This window comes from Canis lupus, chromosome 30 (assembly GCF_003254725.2).
Source record: "Canis lupus dingo isolate Sandy chromosome 30, ASM325472v2, whole genome shotgun sequence".
Taxonomy (NCBI): domain Eukaryota; kingdom Metazoa; phylum Chordata; class Mammalia; order Carnivora; family Canidae; genus Canis; species Canis lupus.
In genome coordinates this window covers 31,007,113-31,026,431 of record NC_064272.1, presented here as the reverse complement: position 1 = coordinate 31,026,431, position 19,319 = coordinate 31,007,113, and the positions used below count along the sequence as shown (strand labels likewise).

The 19,319-nt window shown below is 39.0% G+C and overlaps 1 protein-coding gene across 14 annotated transcripts in view; it reads right to left on the bottom strand.

The window, feature by feature from the left end:
- ZWILCH (zwilch kinetochore protein) overlaps positions 1-19,319 on the bottom strand; it is a 36,368-nt gene that overhangs the window by 15,483 nt on the left and 1,566 nt on the right. For 10 of the 14 annotated variants that reach the window (XR_007407282.1, XR_007407280.1, XR_007407281.1 and 7 more), the window contains exons 2-9: positions 17,803-17,854; positions 15,319-15,414; positions 10,318-10,436; positions 8,143-8,271; positions 6,554-6,750; positions 5,318-5,388; positions 4,823-4,978; positions 3,112-3,183 (exon numbers count right to left, since the gene is read on the bottom strand). Coding sequence is in view for 11 of the 14 variants with exons in the window: in XM_025472405.3 (XP_025328190.1) it covers positions 3,112-3,183; positions 4,823-4,978; positions 5,318-5,388; positions 6,554-6,750; positions 8,143-8,271; positions 10,318-10,436; positions 15,319-15,414; positions 17,803-17,854 (892 nt within the window). In the remaining 3 variants the exon portion in view is untranslated. The remainder of the gene's footprint in view (positions 1-3,111; positions 3,184-4,822; positions 4,979-5,317; positions 5,389-6,553; positions 6,751-8,142; positions 8,272-10,317; positions 10,437-15,318; positions 15,415-17,802; positions 17,855-19,319) is intronic. The other 4 variants (XM_049104151.1, XM_049104154.1, XM_049104155.1 and 1 more) reach the window with 4 other exon arrangements.

Here is a 19,319-nt window from a genome sequence, read left to right as displayed (position 1 = left end):
TTTTTTAGAAAAAAAAATAATTTAATCAGTAAGAATGTATGTTATATTAGTCATTATAACATTTCTTGAATGTTTAACCACATGACAAGAACAGTTCTAAGTGTTTTATATGTAGTATGGTATTTAATCCTCACAAAACCCCTATCAGGCAGATACTACCATCATCCCCCTTCCACTAAGGCCAAGAAAGGTGAAGTAACTTGCACAAGGTCACACGTTACTGACAGCGCAAAGACATCCACCTAGCAGTCTGATACCAAATATGGTGTTCTAACGATGATGCCATGTGCATAAGTGCTACTGAGGATTACAGACTAATGAGACTGCTTTGAAGATGCTTGTAATTTCGGATAAAAATGACTGACAAACCAGGTGCAAAAATCAGGGAACAAAAATGTGAAACTGAATGGAAGTTTATATACAAATAATATAAATGTATAGGCTTATACATACAATATCTCCACTAAAGGAAAGGGAGATTGGAACAGCCAGGGGAACAAGGTGAAACATCAGCTGAATTCAAATGTGGGCACCATGAGCAGCAGAGCAGGGAAGGGGCATGGAATAAGATGAAGAGGGTTGGGGCAAGGTCCAGCCATGGTGGAAGAAATACCTAAAGAACAGTGGGAAATGAGATTAGAAGGAACAGGGGCTAGACGGAAATACAGATCTTAAAACTTATAAAGATTTTTTTATTTCAAATGAAAGACAACAAGCATTGTCGATTGTCTGGCAGGAAAATGACATGATCAATTAGTTAAGAATTCATATCAGAAATACCTAGGATGAAGAAAAGAAAGAAAGAAAGAAAGAAAGAAAGAAAGAAAGAAAGAAAGAAAGAAAGAAAGAAAGAGAGAGAAAGAGAAAGAGAAAGAAAGAAAGAAAGAAAGAAAGAAAGAAAGAAAGAAGAAAGAAAGAAAGAAAGAAAGAAAGAAAGAAAGAAAGAAAGAAAGAAGAAGAAAGAAAGAAAGAAAGAAAGAAAGAAAGAAAGAAAGAAAGAAAGAAAGAAAGAAAGAAATATCTAGGATGGATTCTAAGGAAAAGAGGAAGTACAATGTTTTTTTTAACAGAGGTGATAATCATTTTCCACCTCCAAGGAGTCTTTGGAAAAATGTGCAGATAGTTTTTGGTGTCACAATGATTGGGGGCACAAGGGCACGTTGAGCATTTAGTTTGGTAGGACCAAGGATGCGAAGCGTTCTGCAATGTGTACAAGGTCCCAAAGCAAGAAGAATGGTTCTGCTTAAAATGCTCATTATGTCCCTGTTGAGAAACAAATGACCATTAGAGTGGTCCAGGAAGCAGGTGATAAGGACTTTAACTAAGATAGGCAGACAATCAGAAAAGGGGGAAAAGAAGTTTATTAGAGAGAGAGGGAATAAGAGAGGGAGATGTGGAAAAAATAAAAGAAAAAAATCTTAATCCCTATACAGGGAACTGAATTTGGGAGAGATTATGGCCACGTGCACATCCAAGATTCTGTGAATTTATAGGGGACATTATAACAACATAAGGACTTTCAAGTCAGACAGACAGGCATGCATTTGAATGACAGACATTCATGTGAATCAGGTCTTCCACTCTGTAATTGCTGATGTCTTCAGCAAAATAACTGTGCCATCTAGCACCACACACTTAGCACATGATGGCAGCTTCTAGTTGTGGTAGTTAGTGGTGGTGGTAGAAATAGTTCTTACTAAACTAAAATAGAAGGTTCCTACCCTGGGAAATTGAAGGAATGGTGGAACCACATACAGAAATGGGCCGGGGGGTGGGTGGGTTCTGAGGGGATCTAGTCTGGAGGAGATCTCAAGTTTCAGTTTGGAAATACTGAGTTTGAGGCAACAACAGTCTACTCAATCGGGAAATAATCTGGTGGAAGTGAAAAGGAAGGGAAATGGCATCAGCTAGAAGACAAGAGTCTGGAGTTCCCTCATAAAGGCATTAGTCAAATTACTGAATGACAAGCTCTCTGCCAAGGTGTGGAGAGAGAAGAGCAGAGACTTGAGGATAGAAGTAAGATGGAATCCCAAAGGAAGGGTCCCAAAAGAAGAGCTTTCCAGAAAGAAAGGTGAGAAAAAAATACCAAGTTTTATACGAACAGAGAAATAATAATAGGAGGTAAAAGTATTAGAAATGTTTGGTATTGTGTTCGGCAGCTCCTCAAAAGCTTAAACACAGAGTTATCACACTGACCCAGCAAATCCATTCAAAAGATGTGAAAACCTATGTCCCACAAAACTTTTACAAGACTGTTCACAGCAAAATTATTCATAATAGTCAAAAAGTAGAAACAACAGAAACGTCACCAGCTGATGAGTGGATCAACACAATGTGGGATAGCTATACAATGGAATGCTGTTCACCAATGAAAAGGAGCAAAGTACTACAAAAAGTAACATTAATCAGTGGCTGCCAGTTGCTGGTGAGGGTGGGAGGTGACTGCCAATGGGTACAGGGTTCCTTTCTGGGATGATGAAAATGGACTAAAATTAGGTATGGCCACGGCTGTACAACTCTGCAAGTATATTAAAAACTACTGAATTGTGCACTTGAAATAAGTGAATTTTATGGGATATAATTTATATCTCAATAAAGCTGTTTTAAAAAAAAAAGCAAATAGGGCAGTGACTGGATATAAATGGCTCTCTATGCCAGGCTAAGACATTTAGAATTTCTACTGCATTAAAATGAGGCACCCCCTTGAGATTCAATTTGTAGAATAGAGTAAAACTCACTGAAACATAAAAGTCTTGAAACACATGCTCACTAATCTTTAGCGTGAATCAATATCCCAGTTATTAAGAAGCAGATTATACATGACTATGGAATAAATTGGCAGCTGACCCACCTAAAAAGAATAGAAATGAAATATGACTAGAAACCAAATATTCCGGTAAAAAGGTGGAAGAAGTGTAGCTCTTAACTAAAGCTCCCTGTGATTATAAGGACAACTGTAAAATTATACTGACCAAATTGCCAAGAGTATCTACTGAATACATGACAGTTGGAACAAATTTGAACACAAAACTAAACATCAATGATGTCAGCAAACATTTTTATGAAAATATAGAATTTAATGCAAGTTACAAATTCCAGAAGGATACTCACAAGGAGAAATTTCAGTTCTCTCTGAAGATGATTCAAAGGACCTCTGGGCTCTCCCGACTCCACTTTAAGGTTCTAAAAAGTTCCCAAAGTCAGTTTTTACTGCTAATTCCATCTTCTCTGCATAACAGTCACAGTTACTTGTATTTTAAATTGCCCACACATTAAAAAATATATTTCATAAAGCCCTAATGAACTAAAATAAGTAGGGTAATATTGCTTTTTTTAAAAGATTTTATTTATTTACAGATAAAGAGAGAGAGGGAAGGAGGGGGCAAGCACAAGAAAGGGGAGCAGCAGGCAGAAGGAGAGGGATAAGCCAGCTCCCCAAAGAGCAGGGAGCCCGATGAGAGATTCAATCCCAGGACCCTGGGATCATGACCTGAACCAAAGGCAGATGCTTAATGACTGAGCCACCCAGGTGCCCTGGTAATACTGCATTTAGAACCTCATACTCCCCCGCCCCCAAAAAGAACCTCATACCCAGAGACATCACAGATCCTGTCCATCTCAATACAGTAATCTAAACTCATGCCTCCAACCTCTCTCTCTACCATGATTGTACCTATATGTAGAACTGCTCTCCTCATACCCTCTCCTGCCCTTTCCCACTGAATTTCCAAAAGGCAAGTAGGAGAACTTAAGATGTAAATAAATACATCTTAAGACCCAATGAAAAGCTCAGCATCACCATATACCAAAAATAACCACCCCCTAATAAATGTGTTCAAGAGACTCCTTCTAACTAAACCAACAGTATGCTGTCTTAGCCAGAGGTCAAAGTTTTAGGAACCTCCTAAAACCTTAAAAAATGGGGTAGGGGGGATAAAAGAGAAAAAAAGGAAATGTCATTGTAAATAAATTCCTATTGCAGGAAAAGAAAAGCATTAAGAAAGTAAGTATCCATAACTCCACCAGCCTGAGGGAACCACTATTAACACTGTCTAGGCTTCTGTATACAGTTTTCAAAAACATAAATGAGATCCTATTATATATATATAATTTTTTATATTTTCTTTTTGTTTGCATAATAAGCGTTTTTTATCATTAAAAACACTTTAAATTATGATATTTAAAGAATATATAACATTTCACCAGGGAAATCTACATTACATTTACAGATAAAGAGAGAGAGGGAAGGAGGGGGCAAGCACAAGAAAGGGGAGCAGCAGGCAGAAGGAGAGGGATACATTAAGTATTAAATATTAAATACTTAATCTACATTAAGTATTTCCCTATTGAACATTCAGGTCTGTTTTAAATATTTTAGAAACACAGTTATGACCACTGTATGTAACATCTGTGTACATATATTTTTGCTAGCAATTCCAATGAACTTAAGATAGATTCCTAGAAATGTAAAAATGTGAAAAACCTTAATAGTATAATGGTTCTTGATGTGTTGCCAATATCTGCAATCTTTTAAGAAGAGCAGAGATAAGTCACTTCGATAATTTCACTAGGGTCTCAACTCAAGAGAATTTATTAGTCACTAGAAAATTCTTAAGTTACATAATTGCCACTTTGGGCAACTGACAGTATCAGGTTACCTGGCCAAACCTCCACTGGCTGCCCTGGTGAGACTTCAGGGGTAAGCTGGGCCTCTCAGAGCTGTCTAGCAGGGCTGGGGCTGGAAGCATGCAGCACCAGCAATAAGCAAGTTAAAAGTAAATCCACACCGAATTAACTCAACACAAAATGAGTTCGCTCCTACCAGAGCTGCAGTTGAAGACAGCGGAGGGCTTTGAAGAATCTCATCCACAGGACTCCAGGAAATATCCAAAGTAATTGTAGTTTGTGATGCAGCAAGTGTGTCATCCAAGGCTGTGGACTTAAAGAGCTCATACTGGGCAAAGCCCCTGGTTGTTACCTGAAAAGAGCACATCCGGCCACCATTAGCAACACTTTCACAGGGCCAGAGGTGCCCTTTTTCAAAACTACTTTGGTTCTTTTCCCCACGGAACAAAAAGTGCCACACTTTTATCCCCAATGGAAAAGTAAGACAATTCTTTTCCATCCCAAAGACTGGGTAAAAGGCAAGGCAGTATCTATGTTTAGTCATTAGCTGATATGAAAATAATCACAAACACTTTACTACAAAAAAGCCAAAAAGCATCTAGTCATATGAGTGAAAAAAATCACTAAACTAGGGAGGCAGGTCCGTAACAGTCTGAAGAAACTAATGTAAGTAGAAGACAGAAATACCTACAATAGACAAGTGATGTCTTTTCTTATGTGAACTTTTCAGGTCTTCCAGATTTACAGAGTAAGTTTTATCAGCTATAAGACATAAAAGAAAAAATTATTGAAAGGTACAACTCAAAATTATACTGTTAGAACTAGAAAATGACAATCCCTCAAATTCTGAGGGTACTACAACTTTACACTAGTAATTGCTGAACCTAAATTTTAAATCCAGATGACATGTTGATAAAGGAAGGAAAAATGAAACAAAGGTCAATACTAAAACCATGCCCTATAGCGTTAATAATGCTGAAACTTAGCAAAAAATTTAAAGCTGGTTTTTCAAAGGCCTGTTTCTCTCTATTCAGCTATTGTGTCTTTACAGACCCTAATAACAAATCCACTAGCTGTCTCTGCCGAAGCCTGGACTCGACATCAACTGTTATGGCTCTAGCCTATGAACAAGCAAGGCTCTGCATCCTTTACCTGAGATAATGAGCCAAGACCCCATCCAGTTTACACGTACTTGTGGAGCATGTCCATAGCTCCTTCTCCTTGTCCTCAGATAAACTCCTGGTGTCAGAGACTAAAACAGGCCTTGTTCCAAGTATTAACCATGGGATAGACATTACCTATGCTTACTTAGTGAGCATGCTCCGTCTTTTCTCATGAATGGTCACAAGCTTCCCTCACCCTTTTCATCAATATGTATGTAATCTCAACCCCTCTGATTATGAAAAAATTTGCTTTAGCCTCATCAAGAAGGCAGTTTTGGGAATAATCCCCTGCCCTCTCAATGGGCTGCCTTTCTGATAATAAAATTTTCTCCGCTTCAAACCCAGTGACTCAGATTTGGTTTATTGCACATTGGACACACAAATCTGGTTTCAGGGTTCGGTAAGAATGCTACTAAATATAATTAAACATCTACTATGACATTGGAATTCTATTGTCATTATATTCCTTTTTTTTTATCCTCCAATGAAAATTTCCAAAAATACACACATATAAACCAAATGAACCCCAAATAAAACTAACAAAGCTATAAACTCCTGTTCAGATTTCTGGAGATCTGCACCTGGAATATCTCCTATATGCCACAAGTTACATATCCGAATAGATTCCTGGTGGCTAACAAGTTCCACTGTGTGCACTTCCCTCTTAACAATATCAGTTTTCAGTGAAAACCATAACATAGTAACAATACAAATAAACAGCCATACCCCCATAAAAGTAAGAGGAGTGAGAAGTGAGCTCTCACCTTTACAACTGACTGTATATAAAACAATTCCTGCAATGCTGTTTGTGGTGACAAGTTCAGCTCCCAGCCAACAGGTCCCTTCAGGATCTGAACTGTCACACCTTACCCACAAGGGAGGAAGGGCAGTAACTGGATGATGAATCTTCAAGTGGGTCATATTAGGATTGTGAGCCATGGTGTAAAGTCCAATTAACTGCCTTGAAAACAAGAGTAGAAGAAAAAATTGTAAGTAGAAACCATCCATCAATCAAGTTTTCTTTTCCAAAGATACCATGAAAGGTATCTAATATTCTAACACTGATCCTACTTCTGGTCACCAACAAAGATTCTGCACCCAACTCTAATGTGTGGGGTTTTTCCTCATACCAAGTAATTTTCTGACACCAGTTGGGTATCTACAATTCAACTCCATTCTGACACTATATACCCAGAGACAGCATCAGATTCCATAGGTTAAGGAAGTCCTACAAACCCCCTCCCCATCACCCACCTTTATCTTTTTTTTAATTTTATTTATTTATTCATGAGAGACACAGAGAGAGAGACAGAGACATAGGCAGAAGGAGAAGCAGGCTCCATGCAGGAGCCCGATGCAGGACTCAATCCTGGGACTGCAGAGTCACGCCTTGAGCCGAAGGCAGATGCTCAACCACTGAGCCACCCAGGTGTCCCTAATGCCAAATCTAAGTCCAGGTTGTCACCTGTACTTCTGACTGACCAGCTATAGATCTGAGGTTCCAACAACCTCCTCCTTAGGTTTGATTAATTTACTAGAACAATTCACAGAACTCAGAAAAACACTTTACGTACTAGATTACTGATTTATTACAAAAGGATATAACTCAGGAAGAGCGAAATGGAAGAGATGCATAGGGCAAGGTATGGGGAAAGGGTGTGGAGTACCCATGCCCTCTCTTGGTGAGCCACTCTCCCCAAATCTCCACCTGTTCACCAACCCAGAGGCTCTCCAAACACTCTTGTTTTGGATTTTATGAAATCTTAGTCACATAGGCATGAAATGATTAATCACCAGCCACTGGGGACTAAACTCACCCTCCAGCCCTTCTCTCCTCCCTCGAGGTAGAGGTGGGGCTAAATGTTCTAACCTTCTAATCACAGGCTTGGTACTCTGGCAACCCCCCTTAGCCTCCAAGTCCATTTGGTTACCTAGAGGCTTTCCCAAAGCCACCTCATTTTTTTTTTTTAAGATTTATTTATTTTAGTGAGAAAGTACACACATGAGCAGGGGTAGGGAGGGAGGGAGAGAGGCAGAAAGACTCCTCAAGCAGACTCCACGCTGACGTAGAGCCTGCCATGGGGCTGGATCCCAGAACCCGAGATTAGGACCTGACCTAAAAATAAGAGCTGGCTGTTCAGCTGACTGAGCTGGTGCCCCCCAAAAGCCACCTCATTAACATCTGAGAAGATACCTTCCTTTCTCTTCACTTAGGAAATTCTAAGGGTTTTAGGAACTCTGTGCCAGGAACAGTGGACAAAAACCAAATATGTTTCTATTATAAATTCCAATACCCTAGTATCCCAGAAACAAAACTCTGGAAATTAAGTAGCAAAATACATAAATATTTCACCCAGTGAAGAAGTAGAAGGGCACATTATGCAGACGAAGATGTGTGCACCAATAAGTGATGAGAATGTAGTTACTACAAGCAGGGAGTCCAACAGTGTGGGTGAAGAGGTTCAATAGAAGCAAAAGTAGGCTGCAAGATGAAGCAAAAGAACTAGATAGGATATGTTGATTATACCATAATAAAGCTGGGGCAAAAAAAAGGAGTCAATAAGCACATGAAAAGATGCTTCAAGTCATTAATTATTGGAATATTTAAGGAAAACTGAATAGTCTGTAAATGAGATAATAGTACTGGAACTGTTAAATTTCCAGATTTTGATCACTGTTGTATGGTTACATAAGAGAATATACTTGCTCTCAGAAAATACATAGTGAAGTATTTAGAGGTAAAGGACCACAGTATCTCCAACATTCTCTCAATGTTTCATTACAACAAAGTGTGTGGGGCAGCCCTGGTGGCTCAGCGGTTTAGCATAGCCTTTGGCCCAGGGCATGATCCTGGAGACCCGGGATCGAATTCCACGTCGGGCTCCCTACATGGAGCCTGCTTCTCCCTCTTGCCTGTGTCTCTGCCTCTCTGTTTCTCATGAAAAAATAAATAAATAAAATATTTAAAAAAAAAAAAAGGGTGTGTGGGTGATAGGAGTACGTTACACAGGTGGCAGAGTGGGAGAGGGCTAGGAGGAGGAGTGAGAGAGAAGGACAAAGCAGATGAGGCAAAATGTAAATAACTGCTGAATCTGGGTTAAGGGTATACAGAAGTTCCTGTGCTATTTTTCAGCTTTTCTATAAATTTGCAAGTGTATCAAAATTAAAAGTTACCCAAAAATGTAACTTGAAATTTTTCAAAGAGATAAAAATTTATGATCAACAGATGTTCAACAAAGGGATTTCTAAGGGATTGTACTTCAGAAAGGAAATACAATAATCCCAAAAGGAAGGTCTGAAATGCAAAGCAAGGCAATGATAAGCATATGGACAAATCCAAACAAACACTAGCTGGAGAAAACACCACCAATAAATAATGTTTAAGTTGTGGGGGAGAAAAGAAAAAAGGCCAACAGGACTTAAAATCGAGAAGTCATAAAAGACTGATTAACCACATAAATGTTAAAAGTTTCTACCTAGCAAAACCAACAAAAACCACCATGTAGTCAGTCTGTGAATATTATTATTACAGTCCTTACTGTCTAATGTTATTGTTTAGAGGACTTTATCCTCCAGAACTCCTTGTCAGCAAAAGCACTGGTTCTGGAGGTGAGTCAGGCAGAGGAAGAAGTGCACGTAGCTACACGGTAGGGAGGCGGGAAGTGAAGCCAGCCAGGCAGACAGGGCAGCAGGGTTTCTAACAGGGGCACTACTAGCATTTGAGCAGAGTAATTCCTCTGTGTGCAGGAGAGCCTGGTGCACCACAGGACGTTTATATCCACTGCCCAGGCTAACTGCTTCTCAGTCACTGTAACCACCAAAAAGTACCCCTGCACATTTCCAGATGCCCACTGGGTATGGCAACCCTGCTGGAGGACCTCTGGACTGCACGATGTAAGGGTCCTATGTGTTACTCATGAGAAATTTGGATTTTATCATGAGGCAACAAGAACCACCCAAGGATTTTAAGCAAGGAAGCAATACAATCAGGCTTTCAGTGATTTATAAAGATCTCTGGCAGCAGTGAGGATGAAAGACTGGAAGGGAACAGAATACAAAGAGAACAATTAAGAAGTAAGAACACACAGTATGGGGAATGGAGGAAGAGACCACAGCAGTCTTCCTAGTCATGCTTGGGACACCTACCCCTGGAAAAATTGGGTATACATGGCTAAGGAGAGGGGGAAGAAGGGAAGAAAGGACCTGGACTGAACACATCTTTTTTTCCCCCAGTGTTTGTAAAACTGGGAAACATTTGCAAAAACTTTTTTTTTTTTTTTTAAATTTTAAGATTTTATTTGTTTACCTATGAGAGACACACAGAGAGAGGCAGAGGCAGAGGGAGAAGCAGGCCCCCTGTGGGGAGCCCAATGCAAGACTCAATCCTAGGACCCCAGGATCACAACCTGAGCCAAAGGCAGATGCTCAACCAGAGCCACCCAGGTGCCCTGTAAAAACATTTTTATTTAAATGGAGCTTCCATTTAGCCTCCAGCCCTACTCCTATCCCGACCCAAAGAAAAATTTACCTTGCTCTCCCCACTGGTAAAGCAAGTGGTCCAACATTCTCCCCAGTAGAGAGATCAGAAATAGCAGTTTCTTCACATTGTGGTTCTTCGACATGACTTGTTTCTTCCTTCTCTAAAGGCTTAAAAAATAATTTTTAATTATATAGTCAGGTAAAAAGAATACTCACAAGTCAATTTTTCACTCTGCTAGGCCATAACAAATCCTGGCTTCCAAATCCTTAAGCACAAATATGTAGGTTATGTCAAGAATCACAGCTACAAACCAGTTTGGTACCAACAAATCCTGCCATCAGAAGCATTTCCACTGTCCTATTAAAAGATACGGATCTAAGTTGCTACTGATAAAGGAAGTATCTGATGCCATTAGAAAAGGAAGTGCTCCAACATGTATAAAATGATGAACCAAAGACAAAACACCAAGAAACCCATGGGACACTCCTGATTTTCACTCCCAAAACTCAAAGGGCCACCTCCCTTACTCCTTAAACCTACTCCTCTTAGGACTAGCAGCTCTCAGTTGTCACAGGGTTCTGAAATCTGTGTTTTTAATATCTACATGTTTAAGTAGTTACACAGTTTAGCCCTGCCAATAATAATAACCCCAAGAGTAAACATTTCCTAAGTATTACTACGTAACAGCTACTGTTCTAAGTTTTCTATTACTTTTCTTTTTTTTAATTTTATTTAAATTCAATTAATTAACATAAAATGTATTATTGGTTTCAGAGGTAGAGCTCAGTGATTCATCAGTCTTATATAACACCCCTTGCTCATTACATCACATGCCGTCCTTAATGTTCTGTTACTTTTTATAAAAACCTTGAAATAGGGCAGCCCGGGTGGCCCAGCGGTTTAGCGCCGCCTTGAGCCCGGGCTGTAATCCGGGAGACCTGGGATCAAGTCCCACATCAGGCTCCCTGCATGGAGCCTGCTTCTCCCTCTGCCTATGTCTCTGCCTCTCTCTCTGAGTCTGTCATGAATAAACAAATAAAGTATTAAAAAACAAACAAACCTGGAAATAGATACTATCATTAACTCTTTTTAAAAAGATATATTTATTCATTTGGGGGAGGGGCAGAGGGAGAGAGAGAATCTCAAGCAGATTCATGCTGCGCATGGAGCCGAACTGGGCTCCATCTAATGACCTCAAGATCATGATCCAAGCCAAAACCAAGAGTCAAACCCTTTATCGACTGAGCCACCCAAGTGTCTCATTAACTCTGTTTTATAGATGGGAAAATTGAGGTAGCAAACGGCTAAATAACTCACCTAGAATTACAGCCAGTGACTGGCAACCACATTTGAATCTAAGCAGTCTGACTTCAAAACTCAGGATCATATTCATCAAGCTCTTTGGGCAATAAATACTCTGCTTGTTTAATAGGTATCAGACCCAGATATTTCCTCAACTTTGAATTTGTTGTTGTTTTTTTTTTAAAGACACATTTATTCAGCATCATGATCAGACTATTACATTTAGCAATTAACAGCATGGGTGCAAAAAAACAAAAAACAAAAAACAAAACAAAAAAAAACACACCATTACATTAAAACCCTTTGTTGGAATGCTTTACACTTTCCACAGAACAGAAACTAAAATAACCTGTTATACAATTAGTCACAAATACAGTCCTCAAGTTTTTTGCCCATACACATGAGTATTATCTAAAACATGTCTTCTTTGTAGCACCTAGGCCCTGCCACCAGTGTGCTTGGCTGAGTTCACAAATCTGTTGTAACCTGTAGCTTCCCTGTCACTTCTCTGGCTCTCCTCCTGCTAATCTTTGTTTCCTAGAGGTAATTAAAACCTTCTGCCACTGCCACAGCTGCTGCTGCTGCTGGAACCACCATAGCCACCTTGGTTTTGTAGTTTGGCGAGGTACTGGCCTCCACCACCACAGGGGCCAGAGCTTTTGCCTCCAAAATTTCCTCCTTTTATAGGTCCAAAATTTGAAGATTGATTGTTGTAACTGCCAAAATCGTTATAGCTTCCGCCACCCTCCAAAGTTGCTTCCATCATTACCAAATCCACTATAGCCATCCCCACTGCCACCATATCCACCACCACCTCGACTGCCACTGAAGCCACCTCGACCACTGAGTTCCCTCCACGACCACCACCAAAGTTTCCAGAACCACTTCAGACTCTGGCTGGACGAAGCACTAGCCATCTCTTGCTTCGATAGGGCTTTCCTTACTTCACAGTTGTGGCCATTCACAGTATGGTATTTTTGAATGATAATCTTGCAACCTTGTCTACAGAGTCATGGTCATCAAATGTCACAAAAGTAAAACCTCTCTTTTTGCCACTGCCTCGGTCAGTCATGATCTCAATCACTTCAATTTTCCCATACTTTCAAAATAATCTCTTAGATGATCTTCAGTGTTTTCTTTAATGCCACCTACAAAAATCTTTTTCACAGTTAAGTGGGCATCAAGTGTTTGAGAATCTTCTCTTGAGACAGCCCTCTTTGGTTCCACAACTCTTCCATCCACCTTGTGTGGCCTTGCATTCATGGCTGCATCCACCTCCTCCACAGTGGCATACGTGACAAACCCAAAGCCTCTGGAGCGCTTGGTGTTTGGATCTCTCATTACCACACAGCCTGTAAGGGTTCCCCAATTGCTCAAAATGGCTCCTCAGACTTTCATCAGTTGTTTCAAAGCTCAAACCTCCAATGAAGAGCTTCTGCAGCTGCTCAGGCTCTTTGGGAGACTGACTTAGACATGACAGCGGTGGGAGGGGAGACTTTAATGATGCTTACTGGGTGGCGTCCAGGACCAGAAAGTCTCAACTTTGAATTTCTTTTGCCAGATCACAGATCTCATTTCCTTCTAGACCTAGCTTTCCAAATACAGCCCCCTCTGCTCCTTGTTCAAAAATGCCAGGGCCCCAGTGAGTACCAGAGACCTTCTCACAATTGTAAGCTGCATCCTCACCAGAAACCTAATCCACATTACCACATTCCCCCTTGGCTTATCCTTATCTTTTCCAATGTGACTCATCTTCATCTGAACATCTCAATCTTTTCAGCTTTTGCTCTACATACATTTTCCCTTCTCCCCATAACAAAAGTCTAAATTCAACCACGTAATTCACCTATAATTATTCCCTAAGCATCTGTCCACTAGAGATAAGCCGTAATAACACTCTAGTTAACATAAAAGACAAAGTAGCTTTTTAATGCATTAAAATGAAAAGCTCCTTGTTCATCCACCAGACAGCATGAAGGTCTTCAAGCAAACAGAAGAGTTCCTTCTAAAAGTACCTCCACGACCTCTAGGTGGCTCAGTGGTTGCACATCTGCCTTTGGCTCAGTTTAGGGATCAAGTCCCACATCAGGATCCCTGTGAGGAGCCTGCTTCTCCCTCTGCCTATGTCTCTGCCTCTCTCTGTGTCTCCCATGAATAAATAAAAATCACTGTAATTTCTATGCCAAAACACCATAATTAAAACACAAAGAGAGGTGCCTGAGTGGCTTGGTCAGTTGAGTGTCTGCCTTCGGCTCGGGTCATGATCCCAAGGTCCTGGGATTGAGTCCCGCATCAGGCTCCCTGCTCAGCGGGGAGCCTGCTTCTCCCTCTCCCTCTGTACTCTCTTCCTCTCAAATAAATAAATATTTAAAAACACACACATACACATAAAGGTTTCAGGCTGGAATTATAAAGTGATGCAAAAGATAAGTTTTCTGTTATGGGATGGCTGGGTGGCTCAGTAGTTAAGTGCCTGCCTTTGGCCCAGGGCATGATCCTGGAGTCCCGGGATCGAGTCCCGCATCGGGCTCCCTGCATGGAGCCTGCTTCTCTCTCTGCCTATGTCTCTGCCTCTCTCGTGAATAAACAGATAAAATCTTCAAAAAATAAGAAAAAAAAAAAAAGAAGTTTTCTGTTACTTTTAACAAAAACTAGAGTAGAACTTCATGAATCATAGCTACTTTTGCTGTGCTGTTCAATACAATAGCCACTGGCCACATGCAGCTATTGAGTACTGGAAACTGGGCCAGATCAAATGGAGATGAAACTGTAAAATACACACTAGATTTTGAAGATGCAGTATGAAAAAAAAAAAACCTTGAAATATCTCATTAATGATTTTTATGTTAACTACACATTGAAATGGTATTATCACATACATCAGACTAAATAATAAGCATTATTAAACCTAATTTCAGACAATCCTACTCCTCAGTATTTACCATAACGAAAAAACATGCTCATGCAAAAATCTGTACAAAAATGATCACAGCAACTCTATTCATGATCACTGGAGATGGAAAGAACCCAAATGTCACTGGAAGGGTGACTAGATAAATAAACTATGGTACATCCATACCACAGAATCTACTCAGCAATTACAAGAAATGAACCACTGATACACATACAACTTGGATGAATCTCAAAGGCATTATATGGAGTGAAAGAAGCCAGACTCAAAAGGTTAGACTGTACAATGCCATTCACAGCATTCTCACTACACGAAGGGAGAAGAGATCAGCAGTTACCAGGGAGAAGAGATTTTAAAGGGAGATAGCATGAGGGAGTTGTTTGAGGTGATGGACCTGTTTGGTGCCCTGACCATGTGGTGATTACCAGAATCTATACATGTGCTAAAATTCAAAGAAGTGGACAACAAAAGAAAAAAAAAGTCAATTTTACTGTATAATTTCCCTTTTTATATAATGGTTACTATAAAATTTTAAATTACCTATAGTTTTCATTATATTTCTATTGGACATTACTGTATTTCTAAAAGACTTAGAATCCACTTTCACTAATATGCTGATAAAAATAAATGTGCACATTTGAGATCATTCCCAATAAACTGAATTTGGCTACCTGGAATTAAACACAAGGGTGCTTAGCTGGCTCAGTTGGTGGACCATACAACTCTTGAACTTAGGGTTATAAGTTCGAGCCCCACATTGAGGGTAGAGATTAAAAATAAAATCTTAAAACAACAACAAAAATATTAAACGAGAGCAAAGCTCAAGCACTACCTACCAATTTCTCCATGATGAATACAACGTCATTTTCATCTAAGATATTTTTCAAAGGGTTAGGTTGGCCTTTGCTGATCAACTGCACTTGAACATCAGCCTATTAAAAATAGAGAACGTCAGGCAATGTTATATATACACACATACATAGGTACAAATATTTAAACACATAAAGACTAGTTTTACGCAAGTGATGGAAAAAGAGAATTTGAACAAGACATAATGCTCTAAAGATGAGATTTCATTTATTCTTTGCCATGTTGTTTTTTCATGTTTAGACAAACCTAGCTCTATTCACCTCTACACATGCTTCAAGGGTTACCTAAAGTGCACTCCACCATGCCTTTCTCTTGATTAGAATCACATGCACATCCTCTTTCTTGACTCATACTGTATTTACTCTAATGTACTATATAATTAGCACTTTATAAATTATCTTTTCTCCTGATTGTACTATGCAAGTTAGAACTTTTAGGCATTTCTAGGAACTGTACATTTTTTCATTCCAATTGCAAACATGTTTATTATAGAAAAGTCTGAAAATAGATAGCTAAGTCATTTTTTAAAAATTCACATATAATTCTACGAGTCAAGATAATCACTACTATTATTAGCCTGGTTAGCATATATTTTATCAGATCTTTTACCAGACACGTAAATAAATCTACTTAAGTAGAAATGTATTCAGTATTTAGATATCTAGATAGGATTTTGCTTAAGAAAAATACCACATCTGTATCACACACTTCTTTCCATCCATTAGGTGTTCTTTGGCTCTGCCATCATATAACTAATCCCATTTTGTTCAACATTTGGATAATTTTAAGTTATTTGCTATTATAAACAACTAATAATAGATGTCCTTGAGTTACCTTAAGATGAATACCTACAATCATGCTGATAATGTCAAATTGCCTTGTGAATATGCCACCCCCACATATATGCATTGCCTTCACTTAGGCAACGCAGAGTATTTTCAGTTTATTTTTACCATCTCACAGCAAAAAGTGTCATGCTTGTTACTGTTGTTTTTTTTTTTTTTTTTTCATTTATTTGATTACTAATGAAGGTGACTTCAGTCTTTCATAGGCTTATTATTGACAAATAACTCTCATTACTTGAACCCGTTTCGTTTCTCAGTTTGGATCCTGAAGTATTTAGATACCAAGTTCAGGGGGCAAAGGATGCTGTCATTCTCATCTACTAGGTTCTTGAGTTTCAAGTCTGTTGTGGATTGAATATATCCCTCCAAAAGATACAATGAAGTTCTAACCCCTAGTTCCTCTGAATGTGATCTTTGAAAAAGGGTCTTGGCAAATGTAATCAAGTTGAGGATTGACTTGGATTGGAGGGCTTTAAACCCAATGACTGACATAAGGAGGGAAAGATTTAGAGACATAGACACAAAGGGATTCTATGTATTGACAGTGGCAGAAATTAGAGTGATGTATCTACAAGTCAAGAAACCCCAAGAATAGTTGGAAACCACCAGAAACTAGGAGAACCAATGAAAGATCCTTTCCTAGAGTTTTCAGTAGGAGAGCAGCCCTCTTGACACCCTCATTTCAGAGTCCTAGTCTCCAGAACTGCAACAGAATAAATTTTTGATGTTTTAAGCAAACCAGTTTGTAGTTACAGCAGCCCTAGTAAACTAATATAGTATCAAGCAAACATTCCAATGGGGAGGAATTAATACATTTACCTAGATATGCTTAATTCCTGAGTCCGGTTAGTGAAAATTCAAACTGTAAGAAATAATTCTACTTTCTTTCTGGGCTTACTTGTTCCTTTGTTTACTCTTCTATTACAGCTGTCACTTTTCTTATGGATTTTTAAGAACTTTTCATGTATTATGAACTAATTATGTATTATTTTAACTTTTATTTTATAGAACGTTCTCTCCAGTTTGTCTTTTAGCATATAATTAATTTTAGTTCACTATTTTATAGATTAAACCTTATAGGGACTTTATCTATGGAACACTTGGCATATATTAGCTGCTTAATAAATCCATGAATATTTATAGCAGTTTTACTCATAACTATCCAAAACTGGAAACCACCCAAGTGTCCATCAGCTGGTTAGTGGATAACTGTCACACACACACATACAATGAGATACGATTCAACTATAAAAAGGAACGAACTACTGACACACACAAAATGCAGACGAATCTCAAATGCATTGTATTCCTTGATAGAAGTCAGATTTAAAAGACTACATACTGTGTGATTTTATTTATATGACATTCTGGAAAAGGCCAGGGACAAAAGACTGATTATAAAGGGACATGAGACCTTTGGAAGTGACAGAAATGTTCTACATCTTGATTACAGGGTAGCTATATGACCGAACGCATTTGTAAAAACTCAAAGAACTGTACTCTAAAAGGGTAGGATTTACTCTAACTTCAATGAACCCAACGTTTAAAAAAGCAGAATGTTAGGATTACTGAGTTGTGTCTAAAAACAAAATAAATTGTTCATACCTCATAGATAAATGGATCATTATGGATTCCTTTCTTTTCTTCATCAAATTCCCTGAAATGCAGAACTAAATGTGAAAAACAGAGCTACAATATTCTGATATTTAAAGTCAGAAGTTAGTCATCTCTATCTCTGCAGGACACCAGTGAGAAAAGCAAAGTGCAAAAGTACTCATGGCAGCCATAAGGCATGGTTGGGAAGAGGGAAAAAAAAAAGGTAGAAAAAGAATATGAGAAAAAAAGAGATGAGGTAGAAATTAATAGACTGCTGCCCACAACTGGGCACAACAGCTTTACAGAGGCCAACAGGAAATCAGGTTACCCATCTCTACTCTCTTATCTTCTAAAACACACCATCAGCTACGATTAAAATGCAATTTACCACATAATCTATGGGAAGCAAAAATCACTGGATTCTGATCTGCCTACTGAATCAGTGGGTAACCACAGAAAAGTTATTTAAGATTCCTAGCCCCAAAATTGTTTTTAAGACTTTATTTATTTATTCATGAGAGACACAGAGAGAGAGAGAGACACGCAGAGACACAACACAGGCAGAGGGAGAAGCAGGCTCCATGCAGGGAGCCTGACGTGGGACTCGATCCTGGGTCTCCAGGATCACGACCTGGGCTGAAGGCGGCACTAAACCACTGAGCCACCTGACTAGACCCAGATTTCTATGGCTAAATTCAAACATCCACCCTCCCTCTATTTTTATGAACTGTCACTAAAAACGTAAAAATGTAAGCACAAAATTCTCGGATTATCATTTACTAATAATTTCATTCAAGGAAGTTCTAAAACAGTCATCCCAAAACACATAAACTAAAAACCATTAAACATATCAAATGTACATCAGTTTGATCTACACTCTGAAAGAGACAAAATCTTTAGAAGCCTAAAAGAAGCCCAATGGAATTGTTTCAGGGTACCATTTACTATTTGATCTACTCTGACTTACTGAAATAAAAGGAGGAGAACTAGGTCTGTGAATGATTCACTTTTGCTATTTTGGGTAATATGGATTTATTCTTTTTTTTTTTTTAAAGATTTTATTTATTGGAGACCAGGAAATTAACTGTGAATAAGTGAACAAAAGCAGTAGAGATACAGGGAAAACACGCACACCAGGTGTGCCAGGAAATTCAGGAGTAGAGTGTCAGGTTGCTGGGAAAAGATGAATTTGGTTTTGCAGATATTGAATTTGAGGTCTTGCAGAAATTTCCAGTAAGCAACTGGATGCACAGGCATTGTGAAGAACTCAAGACAAGCAAAGGAGACTTGTAGCTTACAAGTAGAGAAAAAGACTAACCTCCTTGAAACAACTGGGAACTATAAAGTGTCTAAATAAAACTGTATCACTGGGCAACTCGTTAAAAAAAACATTGGACAGGTATAGAATGAAATATTACACATCAGTTTAAAACAATGAGGCAGGGATCTGTGGGTGGCTCAGCGGTTGAGCACCTGCCTCTGGCCCAGGGCGTGATCTGGAGGGTCCCTGGATTGAGTTCCATATC